We start from the raw sequence: 20171 nt of genomic DNA on the forward strand, positions 1-20171 counted from the left end.
AAGTAAACTGCTCCCAATATGACTTCAGCAACAGAGTGGTCAATGCCTGGAATGCACTATCTGACCCTGTTGTTACATCCTTAAACCCCCATAACTTTAACCTTAAACTGTCTACCGTGGACCTCACCTCATTCCTAAGATGTTTGTAAGGGAGCATGCATAAGCGCACCAGCATGCCTACTGTCCCTGTCCTATTATTCCCATCTATTTGTACTCATTTCTTATGTATATACATAGACCTGCTTATACCTTTATATTTATATGTTATATTCATACTTATACTTGTTTTACTGGAAGAAAAAGTGAAAAAGCGAAAAATCTGGACTAGGGAAGAAAACATCTCTATTATCAAAGCTTACTATCAGTCTGAGCAGGCAAAACGTGGATTTCAAAAACAAATGTGTCAGATTTGGAAGATGAACCACATGGATTGTTATATCAGTAAACAAAGGCTAATGGACCAACGACGTGTAATTCTAAGCCACAAATTTTTCACTTCAGCAGAATTAATAGGAATCGAAGAGAAAGCAACTAATGGTCTCAGAATGCCAACAAAGAAGAGTAACATCAAGAATGATCTATTTATGGATACTTGGAAAGAAATAACTTGCTGCCTGTAGAACAGAAAGGATGCTGCCAAAATTGAAGAGGAACAAAGGACCAACTGCTGTGACGAACCAACCTGTTCATGGCTTGGGTAGACTATAAGAAAGTGTTTGATTCAGTTCTCCATAGCTGGATCAAGAAATGCCTGAAAATCTTTGGCATCAGCAGCAACATACAAAAATTCATGGAAACTTCAATGAACCTCTGGAAAACAAAGATTATAGCTAATGAAGAAGAACTGGGTGAAGTTGAAATTAAACAAGGCATTTTCCAGGGCGATTCCCTTTCCCTTTCACCCCTACTTTTTATACTCTCAATGCTACCACTGACAATCATTTTGAAGAAGACGAACTGTGGATACAAATTTGCAAAGAAAGGACTGAAAATCTCGCACTTGGTGTACATGGATGATTTGAAGCTGTTTGGTAAAACAGAAGCTGAACTGAATTTATTAATTGAACGCACAAAAGAATTTAGCCAAGACATTGGTATGCAGTTTGGAATTGACAAATGTGCAACAATGGCAACCAAAGCAGGCAAGGTCATAGAAGATGATGGAATAGAACTTGAGAATGAAGAAATATAAAGGCAGTAAAACCAGAAGAAGGCTACAAGTAGCCTTGGGGATTTTAGAGGCCTTGGACTTAATGCATAATAAAGTCAAGGAATTAACTTCAGCCAAGTACATTCGATGAATTCGCAAGATACTAAAGTCCAAATTGAAAGGAGGAAACATCATAAAAGCCATAAATACCTGAGCTATACCCGTGATGCAATACTCTGCAGGAATAATTGACTGGACCCAGATGGAGTTGGACAATTTGGATAGAAAAACAAGGAAGCTTATGACAATGAATCATGCTTTGCACCCTAAAAGTGAGGTTGATGTATCTACCAAGAGGGTGGTCGAGGACTCCTGCAAGTAAAACAGACTGTGGAAGAAGAAAAACACAGCTGGAATGATTAAATCTATAAAAGTGAAGAACTAATGATTAAGGAAGTAAATAAAGGAGGCCTTTTAAAGACAACTAAGTCAAAAGCTGAATATAAGAAAGAAGTAATTGAGAAGCGAGCTGAAAATTGGGAAAACAAAGCTATGCATAGCCAATACTTGAAAAGTATTGAAGGCAAAGCTGACCAAAAGCTAACTTGGAACTGGTTAAGATCAGGAGCACTGAAAAAAGAAATAGAAGATTTTATTTTGGCAGCTCACAAACAAGCCTTAGCCACAAACTACATGAAGGCAAAAATTCAACATGTTACCACCAACAGCAAATGTCACCTCTGTAATGAGAAAGACAAGGCAGTTGACCACTTGATCAGTGGGTGCAGCAAAATTTCACAAACTGACTACCAACAATGCCATGACCGCGTTGCTAAGATCATTCACTCGAAATTGTGCCAAAAGTTTGGATTTGAGTACAGCAAAAAACACTGGGACCATCAGGTTGAGAAGGTTTTAGAGAATTGATTTGAATTGAATTTATTGAGTTTGTATGCCACCCTATTCCCGAGAGAATGAGAAAGTCAAGATCTTGTGAGATTTCAGAATCCAGACTGACAGGCACTTGGCCCACAACACACCTGACATAACAATAGTTGAAAAGAAAAAAGTATGGTTCATTGACATTGCAATACCTGGAAATGCACAAATTGAAGGTAAACAGCAAGAAAAAAAAATCACAAAATACCGGGGACTTGCAAATTGAAGTTGAGCGACTGTGGAAAAAGAAATTGTGTGTTGTCCCGATTGTAATTGGAGCAATACCCAAAGGGTTACCTCGCTATTTGGAAATTTTAAATTTATCAGACTTGAACATTCTGATTCTACAAAAAACCACCCTACTTGGAACAGCTTATATCCTCCGATGTTACCTTAACAGTTTCTAGGTCCTTGGTTGGGACTCGAGCTGTTGAGCTACCAACCAGCTCCAAAGGCTGTGAATCTCACTAAAGATTAACCAATAATAATAATAATTTAAAAAAGAAAATAAACAAAGAAAATAAAAATTGCAAGTGCCTGAGGTATGAGATTTTATTACGAAATTATTTCCCACCAATTCAGGTAAACGGTGTGGGAGCAAGAACCATTTTACACACCTATTTCTCAAAGTACATAAAAAGAAGTTACAGCTGTGTTAATTTGTGAAAAAAATATCACCAGCGCTAAACACCATTTTAGATGTTTTTTGAACTGCAAACAGATGGCTGAAAAATCTGCTTGATATTTTTAGGTTGTTTTGCTTATCCCTCTACTATTGAATTTAGCAATATTAAAGAATAGTTATTGAAATCTCAAAAGTTTGTATAGTTAGTTAAGTCCAATAGAATTGGATTTACCTGATATAATATAATGCAATTATAGTTTTGGGATAGTCCTGCAAATTGAGAATTTTAGATCCTGGAACTTTTCCTTTTTCTGGGAGAAGGATAGTTTTCAACTCCAAAAAAATTCAATTTATATTTGCATGTGCATTCACTGAGTTTTTAAAAAGAGTGTAGTCCCTGGCTGCAAAAAAAAGGCTACTCACTTTTGCATTAAGTAAAAGGCAATTGTTTCTCAATTGCTTGAGATTTGCTCAATTTGATTTGCTCAATTTGATTGAGAAGTAAGTAAACCTAGATTTATTCCAGTGAAAACCTAGCATTTTGTCCTTGACATTACTATGGCATTCTCTTTTTGATTGTGCACCCTTGTAGAAGATTATTTCAGTCATGAATGCTAATATTATAATTCTTTACATTTAAGGTAAATGATTCTTATATTAGGAAAAAAACAACATTAAATGGAATTGATGGCAGGAAATGCTGCAAGTAACTGCCTAGCCTTATTTTGTAGATACATATTTTCTCTTTCAATAGCAATTGCACCGATGTATATAGTGCTTTAAAGTCCTCTCTAAGTGGTTTACAAAGTCAGCCTGTTGACCCCAACAATATGGCTCCTCATTTTACCATCCTCGGAAGGATGGAAGTCTGAGTCAACCTTGAGATGGTGAGAATCCAACTGTCAAACTGCCGGCAGCCGGCAGTCAGCAAAAGTAGTCAGCAGTACTGTTGTCATATAACTCCTTGTGTAGGTGTGGCGGTCACCCATGGCCCAGTGCATAACAGGGCATGCAGAGCCACGCTGAACCACACAGGAAAAAACAAACTTCATAACATCCTGATAGTTCATAACATAACATCCTGATAGTTCACTCTAGATGTGCCTTACCCAACGATGCCCAGGATTTGACCATATATAGACAGAACTTCCCTGAGCAGTAGATTAGCAATTGTAGTTTGACAGGCTGTCTTAAATCACATGCTGATTGCTCCTCCTGCCTTTGTCCTATCTCAATAAAAGGGGCTCCTAGACTCCAATCTGGGTCGCCTCATCCCGAGAAGGCTCGTGTCCGTGTCTTTTCTCAACATTGGCCTCATGAGCGAACCACGGGTATTTCACACAGTACTGCATTCTAACCACTGCACCACCACGGCTCTATCCTCAGCTTTTCTGGTGCTCACACCTTAACAATAGCAATAGCATTTGCTATTATGCACTACTACCCCATAGTGCATAAATCTGGAAAATTTTACAATGTCAGCATTATTTGCATATCTTCCCCAACAACCTGGCTCCTCATTTTACCAACCTCAGAAGGATGGAAGGCTGAGTCAACCTTGAGCCCCATCAGGATCAAACTCCAAGCTGTCAGCAGAATTTGCCTGCAATGCTGCATTTAATCTACTGTGCCACCAGGGCTCAATTTGCTAAAGTAGAACTAATCCAGAATGAGTTAAAGTCTTTCTCATTCTGATGCTTGAAGAAGTGGTGGACTGGAGATGACAGAAGCTGGCAACCAATAATCCGCATTGCCCCTGGATGAAAAAGTTGCTTATAAGGACAACTGGTAGAATGCACGTGGCACAGAGCTCCTGCCTGATGAACATTTAGTACAAGCAGGCCGATGTGTTTCTATTGATTTTTTATTTGCATGTACAACATAATAACTCAATTGGAATACAGGAGCCAGTGTTATCCCAGATCAGTACCGTTTTACACTGACTAAAGTGGTTTTTTCCCCAGTTTTTCAGGAAGGATATTTTCCTCCTCCCTTCCTGGACCTGTCGAGAGTTGACCTATTCTACCATTAAACTGCATCAGCCCCCCATCTCAATGTTTCAGTTTTCAGATCCTCGCAAAATTATCTGGGTTAATTTGAAATCTAAAAGGAAAAGAAGTCACGATAACTACATTTAAAAATGCTTTGATAATTAATTTAACTAGTGCAGGGATGACCAGCCTTTTCTGGACCGAGTGCCCAAAGTGCTTGTGTGTGGATGCTCACGTGCGCACCTGAACCCCCAAAATGCAATGCGCCCATGGGCCCTGCTCATGTGCCCCATTCCCCACGCATGCATGCACAGCCCCCCACATGTGCCCTGCCCCCGTGCATTGCATGTGCCCCCAGCATGCTCCACACCCTCAGCACATGGGTGGCAGAGCTGAACTGAGGCGACGGCTCGCGTGCCATCAGAGAGGGCTCTGTCTGTCACCTCTGGCACTCGAACCAAAGGTTTGCCATTAGGGGACTAGTGCTTTCTTTGCTTCATATTTAATCAAACTTTTACTGCTAATAGAGAACAACTAAATAAGTACAGCAGGGGTCCCCAACCCCCGGACCATGCATCATCACCAGGCTGAAGCCACCCAGAAACCAGCTGTGCAAGCATGTAAAGCCCCATCTGTGCACATGTGGGATCCAGACAGTGCATGAAACTATGTCCCCATAGGTCTGTGGCAAAACTGCCCTCTGCAAAACCTGGTGCCCAAAAGGTTGGAGGGCCATTGAAGCAGAGTATTTCTCTAGGTCAATAATATGAAGACATGTCAGGGCAAAAATAACATAGCCGGTGGGATGAAGTCCCAAACTTTCTAGAAAGTGGAGTTGCCTCTTGAAAAAGCACCTTTGCGACAACCATGAGCTGGATGACAGAATCTCCATAGATACTGTGTGGCAAAGGATTCTTTAAATATAATATCTGGTTTCATTGGAGGTTATTAAGAAGATACTGGACAGCCATTTGCCTGGAATGCTTGAGCCAGGGGTTGGAGTGAGGATTTAACTAGAGTTGTAGAACTCTGTTATGCAGTCAAGGATTGGAGATAGAGAGAAACTCGTGTGTGTGTGTGTGTGTGTGTGTGTGTGTGTGTGTGTGTTTTGCAATTGTTCTGATAAATAAATAAAGGGAGACTAGTATAGATCTATTTCAAGCTATTTAGCTCTCATCAGCTAGCCATACCCTTACTGGGATTTGAATCTGGGCTGTATTACATATTAGGGAGTTATATTAGCCACTAAGCCACAGGCTCTCCTCCTTTATTAACTAAGCCAGGGAAATAGGTATGTACTGTGTCACAACCCCTGGTATGCCCAAATATGGGAGGGAGCATACTGCTTCCCTTTTCTGTCTATCGGCTCACTCTGGGAGCCATCCAGGCAGAAAGCCATTTTTTTATGTTGCCTTGTTACAACTGCCTAATATGTAATACAGCCCAGGTTCGATTCCCAGTATAGGTATGGCTAGCTGATGAGAGCTAAATAGCTTGAAATAGATCTATACTAGTCTCCCTTTATTTATTAATCAGCACAATTGCAACACAAATGTAACAAGGCAACATAAAAAAAACTTCGGCTGGCTATGAGCTCCCTGCAGTTTGACAGTTCGAATCTCACCAGGCTCAAGGTTGACTCAGCCTTCCATCCTTCTGAGGTTGATAAAACGGGGATTCAGATTGTTGGGGGCAATAGGCTGACCCTGTAAACTGATTAGAGAGGGCTGTAAAGCACTGTAAAGAGGTAGCTAAATCTAAGTGCTATTGCTATTATACATAATCCTCAATTTACAACCATTTGTTTAGTGACCATTCAAAGTTACAACAGCACTGAAAAAATGACTTGCACACATTTTTCACACCTACAACATTTGCAGCATCCCTACAGTCATGTGATCAAAATTCAGATGCTTGGGAACTGACATGTATTCATGATAGCTGGGAGGTCATCTGATCCTCACTTGTTACCTTCCCCACCCTCTTCTGAGAAGCAGAGTCAATGGGGGAATCTATATTTGCTTCACCGCCAAGTGATGCATTTAACAACGGCAGAGATTGACTGACCGATTGTGGCAAGAAAGGTTGTAAAACGGCAAAACTCACTTAACAATTGTCTCACTTAGCAATAGAAATGCTGGGGTCAGGATATAGTCCAAAGTTAAAGGCTACTTGTATTTTAACATTGCTCCTTTAAAGGCAACTGAATATGTTGTTGTTTCTTTATAGTTTAAAAATTGGCTTTTGATGAAATGTTACATGCATATTTTACCAGTCATCAGATTGAATCCAATCATGTTTGCTTATACAACTTAACTACAGAAAGTTGTACCAACTTTAATAAATTGATTTCACTAGACTGAATCCAGGTACAGATAATTATTTGGAAGATGCTCTGTTCTATAAGTCACAGAATAAGGAATAGACATCCTATTCAGTGGAGGGATTCAGCTGGTTCGGGCCAATTCAGGTGAACCGGTTGTTAAATTGCTCGCTGGCCCTTCCCCTTACTGCCCCATCTCTTCCAGATGTCCTCACGTGCCCCATTTTGGCTCCCAGGTAAATGTAGGGAGGCCTACCAGGCCCAAAATGGGGAATGCAGCCCGTTTTTGCTCCCAGAGGGGTGCAGGAGACTGAATGACCACCATGGCTACGCCCACCCAGCTGGTCATTAGGGCAGAGAACTGGTTGTTAAATTATTTGAATCCCATCATTGATCCTATTCACATATAAGGATAGAAGAATGGATAATTCACCTGTTCCAAGTATTTTCTGGATTGTGAAGAAGGATTATTGATGTCCATACTTGCAAACAATTGATTGGAGGGGATGAATTATGGAATGTGGTCCAAGTTAGATTAAAAGTACTGTTTCCACAATTTCTTTTACAATAACATTATAACTAGGATGTTATAGTATTTACTTTAAGAAACACTTTTCTTCATGCCTAGCATACAGCAAGACCACTTTACCCTGTAATCAAGAAGCCAATGTAATTTTCAAACTCTGCTGGACGGTGAATGAAATGTAGTTTTGATTGGAACTGCAATTTGATTGCTACACAATTTTGAGAAAACCTTTTCAATAAAATAATAATATCTTCTGTTTCAGGAGGCAAGAAAGAATTTGGAAAAAGGAATTCCTTCTGGCTTGTGCAGACCTTCAGCTTTAAATGGCTTGAAGAGTAATGGAGCTGAAGTCCTGGAGTGAGACTTTTCAGAACAATAACTTGGCCTCTTGAGCAATATTTATGTGTCTATCTTTTGCAGACACAAAACTCTTTAATATTCTATTTGGGGAACATTGAGAATATTAAATTTTTCCCTAAAGTAAACAAGGTTAATAAAAATGCCATTAGAGTTTGCATTTGCTCATCATAAATAAACAACTTGGTTTTGATATAAATAGTTATTTGCTATATTCATCTTCTTTTTGATATTGAAGTGAACAGCTTGTTCCAATGGTGAAATTCAATTTTTTTTACTACCGGTTCTGTGGGCATGACTTGGTGGGTGTAGTAGGGGAAGGAGCCTGCAAAATCCCCATTCCCACCCCACTCGAGAGCCAGTCAGAGGTGGTATTTGCTGGTTCTCTGAATTACTCAAAATTTCTGCTACCGGTTCTCCAGAACTTGTGGAATTTCACCCCTGGCTTGTTCCATTTCCAAAATTCTGCAATGTGGCTCAAGAACCTTTCCAAAAGCTGAGACCACATTGCTTTTTAATGAGATAAAGAGATACAATTTTTAAAGAGGAACTAATGTAGTAGTAGTGTAGTGTAGTGCTACACTACAGTATATGTAGTTCTTCATTGAGAAGTAAAAGAAGCACTAGATATGGTAGCACCATAGCTGTATTATTGTGTTTAATGCACCCAATTTGAATTTAGTATTCAAATTGTAAGTATTGAAATATGTAGGTTTTTTCTATATAGGAATATTGAATTGAAATAGTAAATATCTCCCTATTTCTAGGTTGGATCAAAGAGAGATCTAATCTAGAATTAAGGAGACATTTCCTATCTGTGAGAGCAATTAACCTGTGGAATGGCTTGTCTCCAGAAGTTGTGGGTTCTCCAACACTCAAGGTTTTTGAGTAGAAATTGGACAGCCATTCCTCCAGAATGGTATACGTTATCCTGCTCAAGCAAGGGGTTGGATTCAAGGGGTGGGTTGTGGCAGTCACTACTGCCAGTTTGCTCATGGGCGCACTGTATGCTTGATGTGCGCTGCGGGCACATGCACAGAGCAATACAAATTGCTCTGTGCATGCACAGAAGTAAAAAACAAGATGGCAGTGACTACAGTGCTGCCGGGAGAACCGATTTGTGGGTGTGGCAGGTCTGGGTCGCTGCTGGTTCCAGTGACCCGGACCACCAAACCACTACTGGTTTGGTTTGGCCAAGCTGGTCCAAACCACTACAGACTGGTTTGGTTTGGCCAAACTGGTCCGAACCAGTAGGAACCCACCACTGGTTGGACTAGAAAATCTCCAAAGTCCCTTCCAACTCTGTTATTTTTTATTTCTGTCCTGTTTTCATTCATATCTTGGTCTTATCTCACCTTCAGTGGATGCCCTAATAGTTATCAAAAATCATGAGTCTGTTGGTCCATTAAAAGTTGTGCCGACCTTGGAGTATAGAAATGTAGCTGTGTGATAGAAAATATATGTATATCTGACTAAATTATTCTTAAAATCTGTATTAGTGTAGATTCTTCCATTTCTCCTGTAACATCCAAGACGTCTTTCCTTGTGTCTTGAGGTGCCTTTTGTGCATGTGTGGAAGGCAGGGGTTGCCCATGTTTTGAGTTGTCTTCCACCATAGCATGGAGTATGGCAAAACAACATATGTAGAATGATGGTAAAACACAGACTGAGTATTACAAAAAGCTATCCCCATTTTTTAAAAAGGAAATCTATATGAGACATTAAAAACGTATCATTCTCAAGCAATGTTGGAGATTGTGCACAAAGATGTAAGAGTTTTATTTTTAATTTTGCTGGACCTTTAGTGTTGATATCACAGAGTTTTTCCCAGGGTGGGGGAAAATAATAATCAGTGGGAAAAATATTTGGATGGGGTGGAATGAAGAAATATCAAGAAAGGTCTGTGCAATCCCTCCTCTTGCACCTCTTTCTGATTACTAATTCAAGACTATCTTACATTATAGATGTGGTTCCAGATAGAAGTCCATGGCTCAGAAATAATTATAATTATATTAACAATCTTCTTCTTCCTCTTCTTCTTCTTCTTCTTCTTCTTCTTCTTCTTCTTCTTCTTCTTCTTCTTCTTCTTCTTCTTTTCTCTCTCTCTCTCTCTCTCTCTCTCCCTCCCTCCCTCCCTCCCTCCCTCCTCTCTCTCCTATTTTTGGAGACTCTCTGGAGAAATCCCTTGCCTTTTCTACACAAGTTTTTTCTAAAATGATTTGCCAGTGCCTCCTTCCTACACTTCCCTTTTAGAAAGCTAGCTTGGTCTAGTGCAGGGATCAGCAATCTGCAGCTCTGGAGCCGCAAGTAGCTCTTTCATCCCTCTGCTGTGGCTCCCTGTCACCTGTTGGCACCAAAATTTTGAGAGGAGCTTCTGGTTTGGGGTGGGGGGGAGGAGAAGCAAGGCATACTAGGAAAATACTATATAGCAAGGGGTAGATTTTCTGGTTGGCTCCATAATTCATAGGGCTTTCGGTTAGGACAGGTAGAGGAAAAAGGATGCCATGCTAGGAGGAGACTCTATGGTGGGGGAACCAGACTTCTGATCAGCTCCAGAATTGAACAGGGGCTTCTGGTTAGGACCTTTGTGTGTTTAAGGTTGCCGACCTCTGGTCTAGTGGCTAAGGCACTAGGCTGGAAGCCAGGAGATTGTAAGTTCTAGTCAATCTTAGGCACAAAACCAACCAGGTTGGCTTGAGCCAGTCACTCTCTCTCTCAGATCTTGGGTTAGGCGTAGGGTTAGGTCTAAGCTTAGGATTAGGGTCAACTCTTGGAAACAGACAATGGAAAACCATTTCTGAAAATACCTTGCCCAAAAAAGTGAAGAGATTTTTCCAGGCAGTCTCCATGACACAATGCCGGAATGTGTACTTATGGGCTATTCTATGTTGAGTATTTATGTGATGCCTGGTTTTGTGTGTGTGTGTGTGTGTTTAATTTGTTGATCGGGATATTGATGGCCAGCTATTAAGTAGTTGGTTGTTGTTGGTTTTCCCCCCAATGAACAATGACATACTTTCAATTTCACAGCTATTAAGATTGTTGGCAGGGTAGGAACAAAAATAGCCAAGGAAATGATGGAAGGCTAGGAAATGGGCCCCTTGTCAGTCCACAGGAGTTAGCATCAGATAAACAAGTACTTAGGAACCTAGGACTGGCAGCAAATTTCTGGAAGAGAATTCTGAAAATCATTCAGAACACATAACTGTGATTTATTTATTTATTAGATATTTACTACATCCTTATTATTTTATAAGTAACTCAAGGTAATGAACATATCTAATATTTCTTCCTCCTCCTTCCCCCCCCCTCCACAACAACATCCCTGAAAGGTGAGTTGGGCTAAGGGAGAGGGACCGTTCCAAACTTACTCAGCTGACTTTCCTACTTAAGAGGATTAGAATGCATAGTCTGGTTTGTTGGCCAACATTCTAACCCAGGGGTGGGCTGCTAGGGGTTCACAGGGGTTCAGGAGAACCTTTAGCTAAGATTCTGTGCAGTTCAGAGAAACCCCAAATCCCACTCCTGGCTGGCCCCATCCTCCCCACCCCGCCACTGCCAGGAGTCCCCAGATGGCCCGTTTTGGATGCAGGTAAGAACAAGGCATGCCCAGAGGCTCAGGGAGGATGAAAACCAGGCCTACCAGAAGTTCGGGAAGACCAGAAGCAGACCTCCAGAGGGCCTCTGGAGCCTGGGGAGATGGTTTTTGCCCTCCTGGAGGTTTGAGAAAAGCCTCTAGAGCCCTGGGAGGGCAAAACACTTCTCTCCACCATGGTACAGGAGACTGACTAGGCCATGCCCATCATGGCCATGCCCACCCAGCAACCAGGCAGAGAACCCCTTGCTAAAAATTTTGAAGCCCACCCCTGTTTTAACCACTATATCAAGCTACGTTGACATATACTATGCTAATAATGTTATTGTAAATTACAAATCACAAATTACACACACACACATTAAGTATGAACATATACCAAACATACTGAATTTGATATAACCGCATTTGTATTTGAAAGCCAAATTTTTCAGCTTTATCTGTAAAAGTAAAATACTGTATTTATCTGACAAGGCAATCCAATCTTACTTCCAAATGAATTAGTTTTAAAATGGAAAGATAGCTCAGTTTTAATAGCACAGTAACAGAGACAGATTATTTGTTTTTTTCTGCTTAATATTCATTTGGGAATAGGTTATTTTAAGTACAGTTATCTTCCTTTTGGGTAATTATGAGGAAAAAAATGGAGAGAGATTTATTTTAAGAGTAATATAATATAAACTGCATTGCATATTTAGGAAATTTGTTGAATACAAACTAAGAATGGCGTATATTTTTTCTCTGTTACACAACTTAAATTATTTATAATGAAATTAATATTCTTGATAGGAAGATAGGAATCTTCCTTTTGGGTAATTATGAGGAAAAAATGGAGAAAGATTTATTTTAAGAGTAATATAATATAAAATGCATTGCATATTTAGGAAATTTGTTGAATACAAACTAAGAATGGTGTATATTTTTTCTCTGTTACACATAGAACACGACTTAAATTATTCATAATGAAATTAATATTCTTGATAGGAAGTGATATTTCTTCTTCTTTTTAAAAATCTGTTCTTGATATAACGGTATAAAGAAAGTTGTGGTACAGTTCCCTGGAAATAATATGGCATTGTGACCCTCTTGATGGAGAAATTCTATAATGAAATTGAAGCTGAATGGACTGTTGCTCCTTTAATGAAATTTTATATTGTGTTTGTGTCTGTCCTATAAAGAATATTAGAATGGGACCTGAGTTGATAACATGTCTCACCCAAATTCCATTGTATTTGTTTTCCATTCCAACTTTTAAAGCTATGTAATCCACCATCTAGCTACTCTTCTGTGCAATGCCGAATAAAATGTAATCAAATCAACTGCTAACATATCTACTCTTCTTACCCAGAACTGAAGCTATTTCCATTCCGTTTTATTTGATTTGATTCCCATCTCCATCACTCCAAAATTGTATTTAGAACAGTGCAATATTGAAACAGCTTGATTAGTTGAACAACATAGGTAATTTCTGGTTAGGTGGGAATCCATATATTTCCCTCAACATGGGTAGCTGTAATCTTGACTCTCTGTTTAGCTAATGATTAACACATTATTACAGAGATTTAAAGAATGAATAGACTGCGAAGGGATGGCTCATATTTCCCATATTCCCTCTCTTCTTTGAAAAAAAAAAGATTCTCCTCATGATATTGACAGCTAAAGAATATTTGGGAGCCACTGATTTTACAGTCAAAGCTAACCAGGATTTATTACAAGTAGAATCTTTAAACACTGATTATACCGGGCGTCCTCAAACATTTTAAACAGACTGTTGGGGGACACCAGACCAGCTGGGTGGGCATGGCTAGGTGGTCCTGTGAATGTGTGGGCATGGCCAATTTAGCAGTCCATTAAATAATACACACAAATTAAACTTAAATTTGTTATGTTCCTGGAGGTGGAAAGCAGGTTAGTGAAGGGATGAGGCGGCCTTAGGGTATGTGTGAGGGACTTCTCTCTCTCTCTCTCTCCCTCCCTCCCTCCCTCTCTCTCTCTCTCTTTCTGCGTGTGTGTGTGTGTGTGTGTGTGTCCTTCTCTTACACTCTCTCTCTGGAGGCTGGGGAGTTCAAAAACGGGCCTGTTTTTGGCCTCCTGAGACTTCCGTGCATCCGTTTTTGGCCTCCTCGGCCTCCAGAAGGCGGGACAGGACTGGTGGGAAGATGGAGCAATGAGAGCGGGGCAGCCTTGTGGCCCTGCAAGGGCCAGATTAATGGCCATATCTGGCCCGCGGGCTGTAGTTTGAGGATTACCCTGGATTATACCAAGAAAGTTGATCATTTTTTTTACAGTGCCATTTGAGCTGAACAATAAAGTGGCTAAAATAGATTAGATTGAGAAATACTTCCATTAGCAAGGAGTCCTACCAGTTAACCCCAGAGTCTGCCACCATCAGTTTGAGCAGCTACATAGTCATACTAGCAGAAACATTGGTGGTGGTGATCGTGGTGGGAAGCTGTGGAGAAGGAGGTAAGTTATGCCAATCTTCCAGACCAATGTCTCTCAACCTTGGCAGCTTTAAGATATACGAACTTCCACTCCCAGAATTCCCCAGTCTGCATGCTAGCTGGAGAATTCTGGGAGTTGAAGTCCACATATCTTAAAGTTGTTAAGATTAAGAAACAGTACTCTGTACTACTGCTTCTTACACAATTCCAGCCCTAAAGGCTAAACTGAGTTTCCCTTTCAACCACTTCATTCTGAAACAGATAAATTTCAATAAATATAATTCAGACTCAGTAGCCTTCTGGCTGCTTTGGCAAGTTAGTATATTTGGTTTATAGCAGCAGAGACTTCATTAAGGCAAATTAATTCTCCAGGAATTATGGACCTGACATGGAGGAAGCATGCAATTTCATTTTTTATTGCTATAGTTCAGTGATGGCAAACCGTTTTTGGCTCGCGTACCAAAAGCGGGGGGAGCACAGGGGGGTCATGCGCAGGCATGCCACACCCATAATGCTTTGCACATGATCCCAGTGTGCATGTGTGCACGACCAGCGCTCCCCACATTTTTGGTGGGCTTTTTTCATCCTCCCCAGGCTCCAGAGGCTTTATAGGAGTCTGGGGAGAGTGAAAACAGTTTCCCCTGCCCCCCCCCGAGGGGGCTTCAGGAGGCTTCAGCTTCCCTGAAACCTCCAGAGCATGAAAAACCACCCCTATGGGCAAACCGGAGGTTCAGCAACGGACTTCCGGTTTGCTCGTAGTGTTTCTCTGGAGCCTTCAGGGAAGCCTTCTGAGGGCTCCTGAAGCCTCCGGAGGGCGAAAAATGGCCTGAAAAGAAGGCCGAAGTCAGCTGGCCAGCGTCCGCATGCACACTGGCCAGCTCACAGGGCAAGCCTCGCATGTCCTGACAAATGGCTCTGTGTGCCACCTGAGGCACACGTGCCATAGGTTCGCCATCATGGCTATAATATAATGTAAAGGTAAAGGTTTCCCTTGCACATATGTCCTAGGCATTCCCAACTCTAGGGGGCAGTGCTCATCTCTGTTTCAAAGCCGAAGAGCCAGTGCTGTCTGAAGACATCTCCATGGTCATTTAGATGGCATGACTAAAGTCCTAAGGCGCACGGAGTGCTGTTACCTTCCCACCAAAGGTGGTTCCTATTTTTCTACTTGCCTTTTTACATGCTTTCGAACTGCTGGGTTGGCAGAAGCTGGGACAAGTAATGGGAGCTCACTCCATTACACGGTGCTAGGGATTCAAACTGCCGAACTGCCGACCTTTCTATCGACAAACTTAGTGTCTTAGCCACTGAGCCACCGTGTCCCTTACAGTTATTTCTATATTACTCTTCAATTAAATTATAGTTATATTGCATTCATTCTTTAATTGTCTTGCAGTTGTTTCACTCTATTTGGTAGTCTTTATGTCTTCATGGATGCAGTTAATGTACAGTATATGTTAATACCATCCTGGGACAGAATAGCAAGCTTAAAGCAGAAGTCTCCATTGGTTTAGAGCAGAGGTGGTGAAAGATGGCCCCTTTATGACTTGTGGACTTCAACTCCCAGAATTCCTGAGCCAGAAATTCTGGGGGTTGAAGTCCACGAGTCATAAAAGAGCCATCGTTCACCACCCCTGGTTTAGCGTCTTGGTATAACCTGACCTATTTTGAATGTACAGGGAGCAAAAGTGCTAAAAAAAGAATAACATTAGCCCACTATACCATTTCTTTGAGGTTTCTTTGCACTGTATCTTATATACTCTTGGCAGGAGAAATTACAACCTCATTCCTTATTAGCACACCTTGGCTTAGTTTATATAATTTAAAACAGCAAGAAATCCAATTCAATGTCCCCAAATGATCCTTTCCTCTCTCAGCCTCAAATGACTTGAGAGACAATCAAAATACCTGGTGGCAAATGAGTTTCATACACACGGACATAGAAAGCATCTCGATATTTGGGATAATTATTCCCCAGGACACTGAAACAGAACTTGGATATCTTTTGACAACGTTCAAGGGCACAATTGTCTGTTGCCATGTGGCCGTGCTTAAAAACTAGCCTTAGGGTGGATGTACCCCAAATCTAGAATCATCCTGATCCTAGCATCACTTTTCACTTTTCCCCCCCTCACCTTTGTTGTAAGAATGCCGTTCTGTTGAATGTCCATTTGGGTGACTTGTTGTCCTGCACCTCCTGATTCAAGGAGTTTGTGTTGGGTACAAAGGAAGGATCAAGGAACTTCAGAGCAAACTGTGACCTGAAACAGACCCCACATTTATGCAATCAGTGAAAATGTTCCTTGATATCAAGGGGCAAATTAAGGATGTTATCATTTCTACTCATCCTAATCACCATTGTCCATTAGAAGAAGACATTCTCTGGTGTATGACTCTCAACATCTAAGCATGTTTAGATGGGTGGGAATTACTGTTTCTCTTTTCATATGAACAGGCTGTTAGAAAAGCTATTTTTCTATAGGGAGGAAGGTCTTCATTTCCCAGAGGAAAGCACAGGTAGTCCTCGACTTTAGAATAGAATAGAATGGGAGAAGAGAAGAGAAGAGAAGAGAAAGAAGAGAATAGAGCAGTGGTGGGATTCAGCCAGTTCGCACCTATTCGGGAGAACTGGTTGGTAACTTTCTAAGCAGTTGGGAGAACCGGTTGTTGGAAGAAATCTCATTTTGTTTTTTTTCCACTTTACAGGGCTAATCCTGTAAGGAAGGCAGGAAGGAAACATTCTGATGTTGTTTCTAGCCTCATCTTTATCGCCCTGCTTACAGAAACTGCCTCTCTGGTTAACCCTTATTACATTGTAACAGCTAAGGCGAAGTGCCCATCAATGTGAGTGATGTTGAGTTGGCCATTCCCACCCAGTCACATGACCACCAAGCCCCACATACCATGCTGGTCATTAGGGCAGAGAACCGGTTGTTAAATTATTTGGATCCCACCACTGGAATAGAGAATAGAATAGAATAAAGAAGAGAAGAGAAGGAAGAGACTAGAGAATAGAATAGAGAAGAGAAAGAAGAGAAAGAAGAGAATAGAGAAGAGAATAAAATAGAGAATATAATAGAGAATATAATAGAATAGAGAATATAATAGAATAGAGAATAGAATAGAGAATAGAATAGGACAGGACAGGACAGAAACCAGGACAGAAACCAGGACAGAATAACAGAGTTAGAAGGGACCTTGGAGGTCTTCTCGTCCAAACTCCTGCTTAGGCAGGAAACCACTTAAAACCACAACTGAGCCCCAAATTTCTGTTGCTAAGCAAGACAGCTGTTAAGTGAATTTTGCCTCATTTTACAACCTTTCTTGCCACGATCAAGTGAATCACTGCAGTTGTTAAATTAGAGATATGGTTGTTAAGGGAATCTGGCTTCCCTCTCCAACTTTGCGTGTGAGAAAGGCAAAAAAAGGGGATCATGTGATCCAAGGATGCTGCAAATGTGATAAATATGTGTTGGTTGCCAATCGTCAGAATTTTGATCATGTGACTGTGGGGAATGCTCTAATGATTGTAAGTGTGAAAAACGATTGTAAGTCACTTTTTTCAGTGCTGTTGTAATTTCAAATGATCACTAAATGAATTGTTTTAAGTTGAAGACTATCTGTATTCCAAATATGATCTTCTTACAGCCCAGCTGTCAGGAAATATATAACAATTAGGTTGCGTTAACTATAAAAATTGTATGCTATGATTAATTGGAAAATGAAATCGGAATAGTTTAGCAATTCAGTTCCTAATTCCTGAAATAACTGACACCCTCACCTGGATATGTTTCGAAGGTTTTCTTTTCCTGTAATATGGATACTTCATGATTCTGAGTATTCCACAGCACTTAACCAAACTTTATTGATCTCCAAAGAGCCAAGTTGGTTAGTACTTGGAAGAGAGACAACTATATGAGTCCATAGAGGCTAGACTTTAAAAGTTTATGTCTATCTATCTATCATCTCTCTATCATCTATCACAAATGACTTCTACAGTGCTGCACTTTTGACCTGTTCTTCCTCTTCTCTAAGCTAATCTCTCTTTTCAAAGATCCAATATTTCTTCCATCTAGTTTTCCATGAGTATCTGCTCTCTAACTGTATGTTCCCTACTTCCAGGCTCTTTTTTTGTTTAACAGCACCTCATTGTGTCTTTCATTTCACTGTCTGGTTTGTTCCCTTCCTTGCAAGATTATGTTTCTGAGATCCTCTCTGTTGCAGAGATTAATCACATCGTCAGTTATTTGAATGTTGACTTGTATGCGTCTAAACTGAAAGCATTTGTGAAGTTATCCTTAGGAAAAGGGGAAACATGCATCTCACTATACCAAAAATTATAGATGTTAAGTCATTGTCCAAAGATAAACAAGGGTTTAAGCTGAGAGGAGCCCTTGGAAAATCAAGAGGGAAGGGGAAAAATGAAGCTACCAAGCAACTAAGTGGGGGAACAAAAACGTTCCAAATAGCAGGCTCAAATTCTGTGATATTGAGCTACAATTTCCATTATTCTATAGCAGAAAGTAGAGATTGTGAGAAATATAATCCCCAATTTCTGGTACCTTCCAGATTCAGGAACACAGAATTTCTCTGTTGTTGGATGATATTTACACAGCAGTTTCCAAAAAATGGTTCAAGCTTATAAAAATTATAACTTTTCTAAAGGTTGTGCAAAATTCTTTGATTTCAGTGGAATACTTTACTAAATTTTCATGAAATGTAAACAAAATGACTATTCATAGGATCACTTGCCTTTATAATATGACGGTAGCAACCAGAAAAATAAAAACATGAATAAAAACCTGTCAAAAATGAATTTAATTTATGAATCAACAATATATTGAAAATAAAGTTTGGTTCCAGAGTTACTTTCCCTAAACATCTGAATGTGATTAGGATTGACTTCCAACTGAAAATGATATGAGTACTTTGGTAAGATATATGGGATATTAGTCCTAATATATAATAATACATAACAGTCCCACGTGCAAATATTTTAGTAAGTCCACAAATTTATGCAATAATCATATCTGATGAGTTACTTGAGAATTTCAAAATTTCCTTTAAAAAAAAGGGTGGGCAAAATATAGACTTCAATTTTTTACTGAATCACAACTCCTAGAAGCCTAGACAATCTGTTAAATGTAGTTCAAATATGTGGTGGCTCGCATGTTTCCTCCTCTTAATCTAAAACATCCTCTAGTCTGCATATAATTTTCTAATTTATTCATTTATCTATCATGGTTGTGTCAATAACCTTTAAAATACCAGTTTACATATATGGTAACCTCTCCATAGCAATGCCATTAGAAGTTGGAATAAAATTATTTTCCCTTGTCCCATGATCTGAACAAATGCACTCAAATGGCAACAGACCATATGCTAAATTGCAAGAAGCAGTCTTCGTAATTTGGATTTCAGTTAAACCAGAGAATCAAGTTCTTGATGGTACCAGCTATTAGACAGTAAGCAGACAGACCTTAAGCGTAGTGAGCTTTCTTTCGTTAAGGAGATGGTTACCTGCCACATTATATATAACTATATATTCTTTCCATAGCCAGGAGGTCTATTACATGAACATGTAATGGGTCACCCCTCTTCTATCTATGTGTAGAAACCTGATCAGATATTTCTGGTGAGTCTCTATGACAAGGAATGCTCTGCACAGAAAATATACAAGCCAGGCTTCCCAAGTTGGGAGTTGCTACATATTTAGGAACCACTAGCTTGGAAAAGGATGCTACAATAAACCAATGGTTAAGAATGACTACGGAATGGCTTTTATATGATATATGCTAAGTCAACGTTAAGCTCACAGAACAGAGAAGCAGTTTTCCAGCAGATTCCATAAAAATAAAAAGGACCCTTGTAAGCTTGGTATTGTTTACTCTGATCGGCAGAGTAAGCTTACTAATAGGTGGCATCTTTCATTCCTTGGGATGCCTTTGAACCACTGGGAACAATATTCATATGGAATGTTTTAAACCCGGAGCCTTCAGAACTAATGCCAGATGGCCAGGAGTCTGAAGAGCAGAAAGCGGAGGCGCGATCAGCACCATGGACAGTGGCCTCGCTATCCAGCCGCGAGGGTTGCCGCCTTCCGCTTTCGGCACCTCTGCCCAATTTTAACTCTTCCCAGCCATAAATTACAAAGACGATCCCCCCACAACGAGCGTGTGTGTGTGTGTGTGTGTGTGTTTGTGTGTGTTCGTTCCATTGGC

General features: G+C 40.3%; 1 protein-coding gene and 1 long non-coding RNA gene across 2 annotated transcripts in view; one reads left to right on the forward strand and one right to left on the reverse strand.

Annotated features, from left to right (window-relative positions):
* LOC116505370 overlaps positions 1-8211 on the forward strand; it is a 29122-nt gene extending 20911 nt beyond the window's left edge. The window contains exon 3 of the long non-coding RNA XR_004254930.1: positions 7817-8211. This is a non-coding gene — a long non-coding RNA (uncharacterized LOC116505370). The remainder of the gene's footprint in view (positions 1-7816) is intronic.
* Positions 1-20171, reverse strand: part of ST8SIA3 (ST8 alpha-N-acetyl-neuraminide alpha-2,8-sialyltransferase 3) — a 34846-nt gene that overhangs the window by 13528 nt on the left and 1147 nt on the right. The window contains exon 2 of the mRNA XM_032212567.1: positions 16086-16211. Within this exon, the coding sequence (XP_032068458.1) occupies positions 16086-16211 (126 nt within the window). The remainder of the gene's footprint in view (positions 1-16085; positions 16212-20171) is intronic.

Source organism: Thamnophis elegans, chromosome 3 (genome assembly GCF_009769535.1).
Source record: "Thamnophis elegans isolate rThaEle1 chromosome 3, rThaEle1.pri, whole genome shotgun sequence".
Taxonomy (NCBI): Eukaryota; Metazoa; Chordata; class Lepidosauria; order Squamata; family Colubridae; genus Thamnophis; species Thamnophis elegans.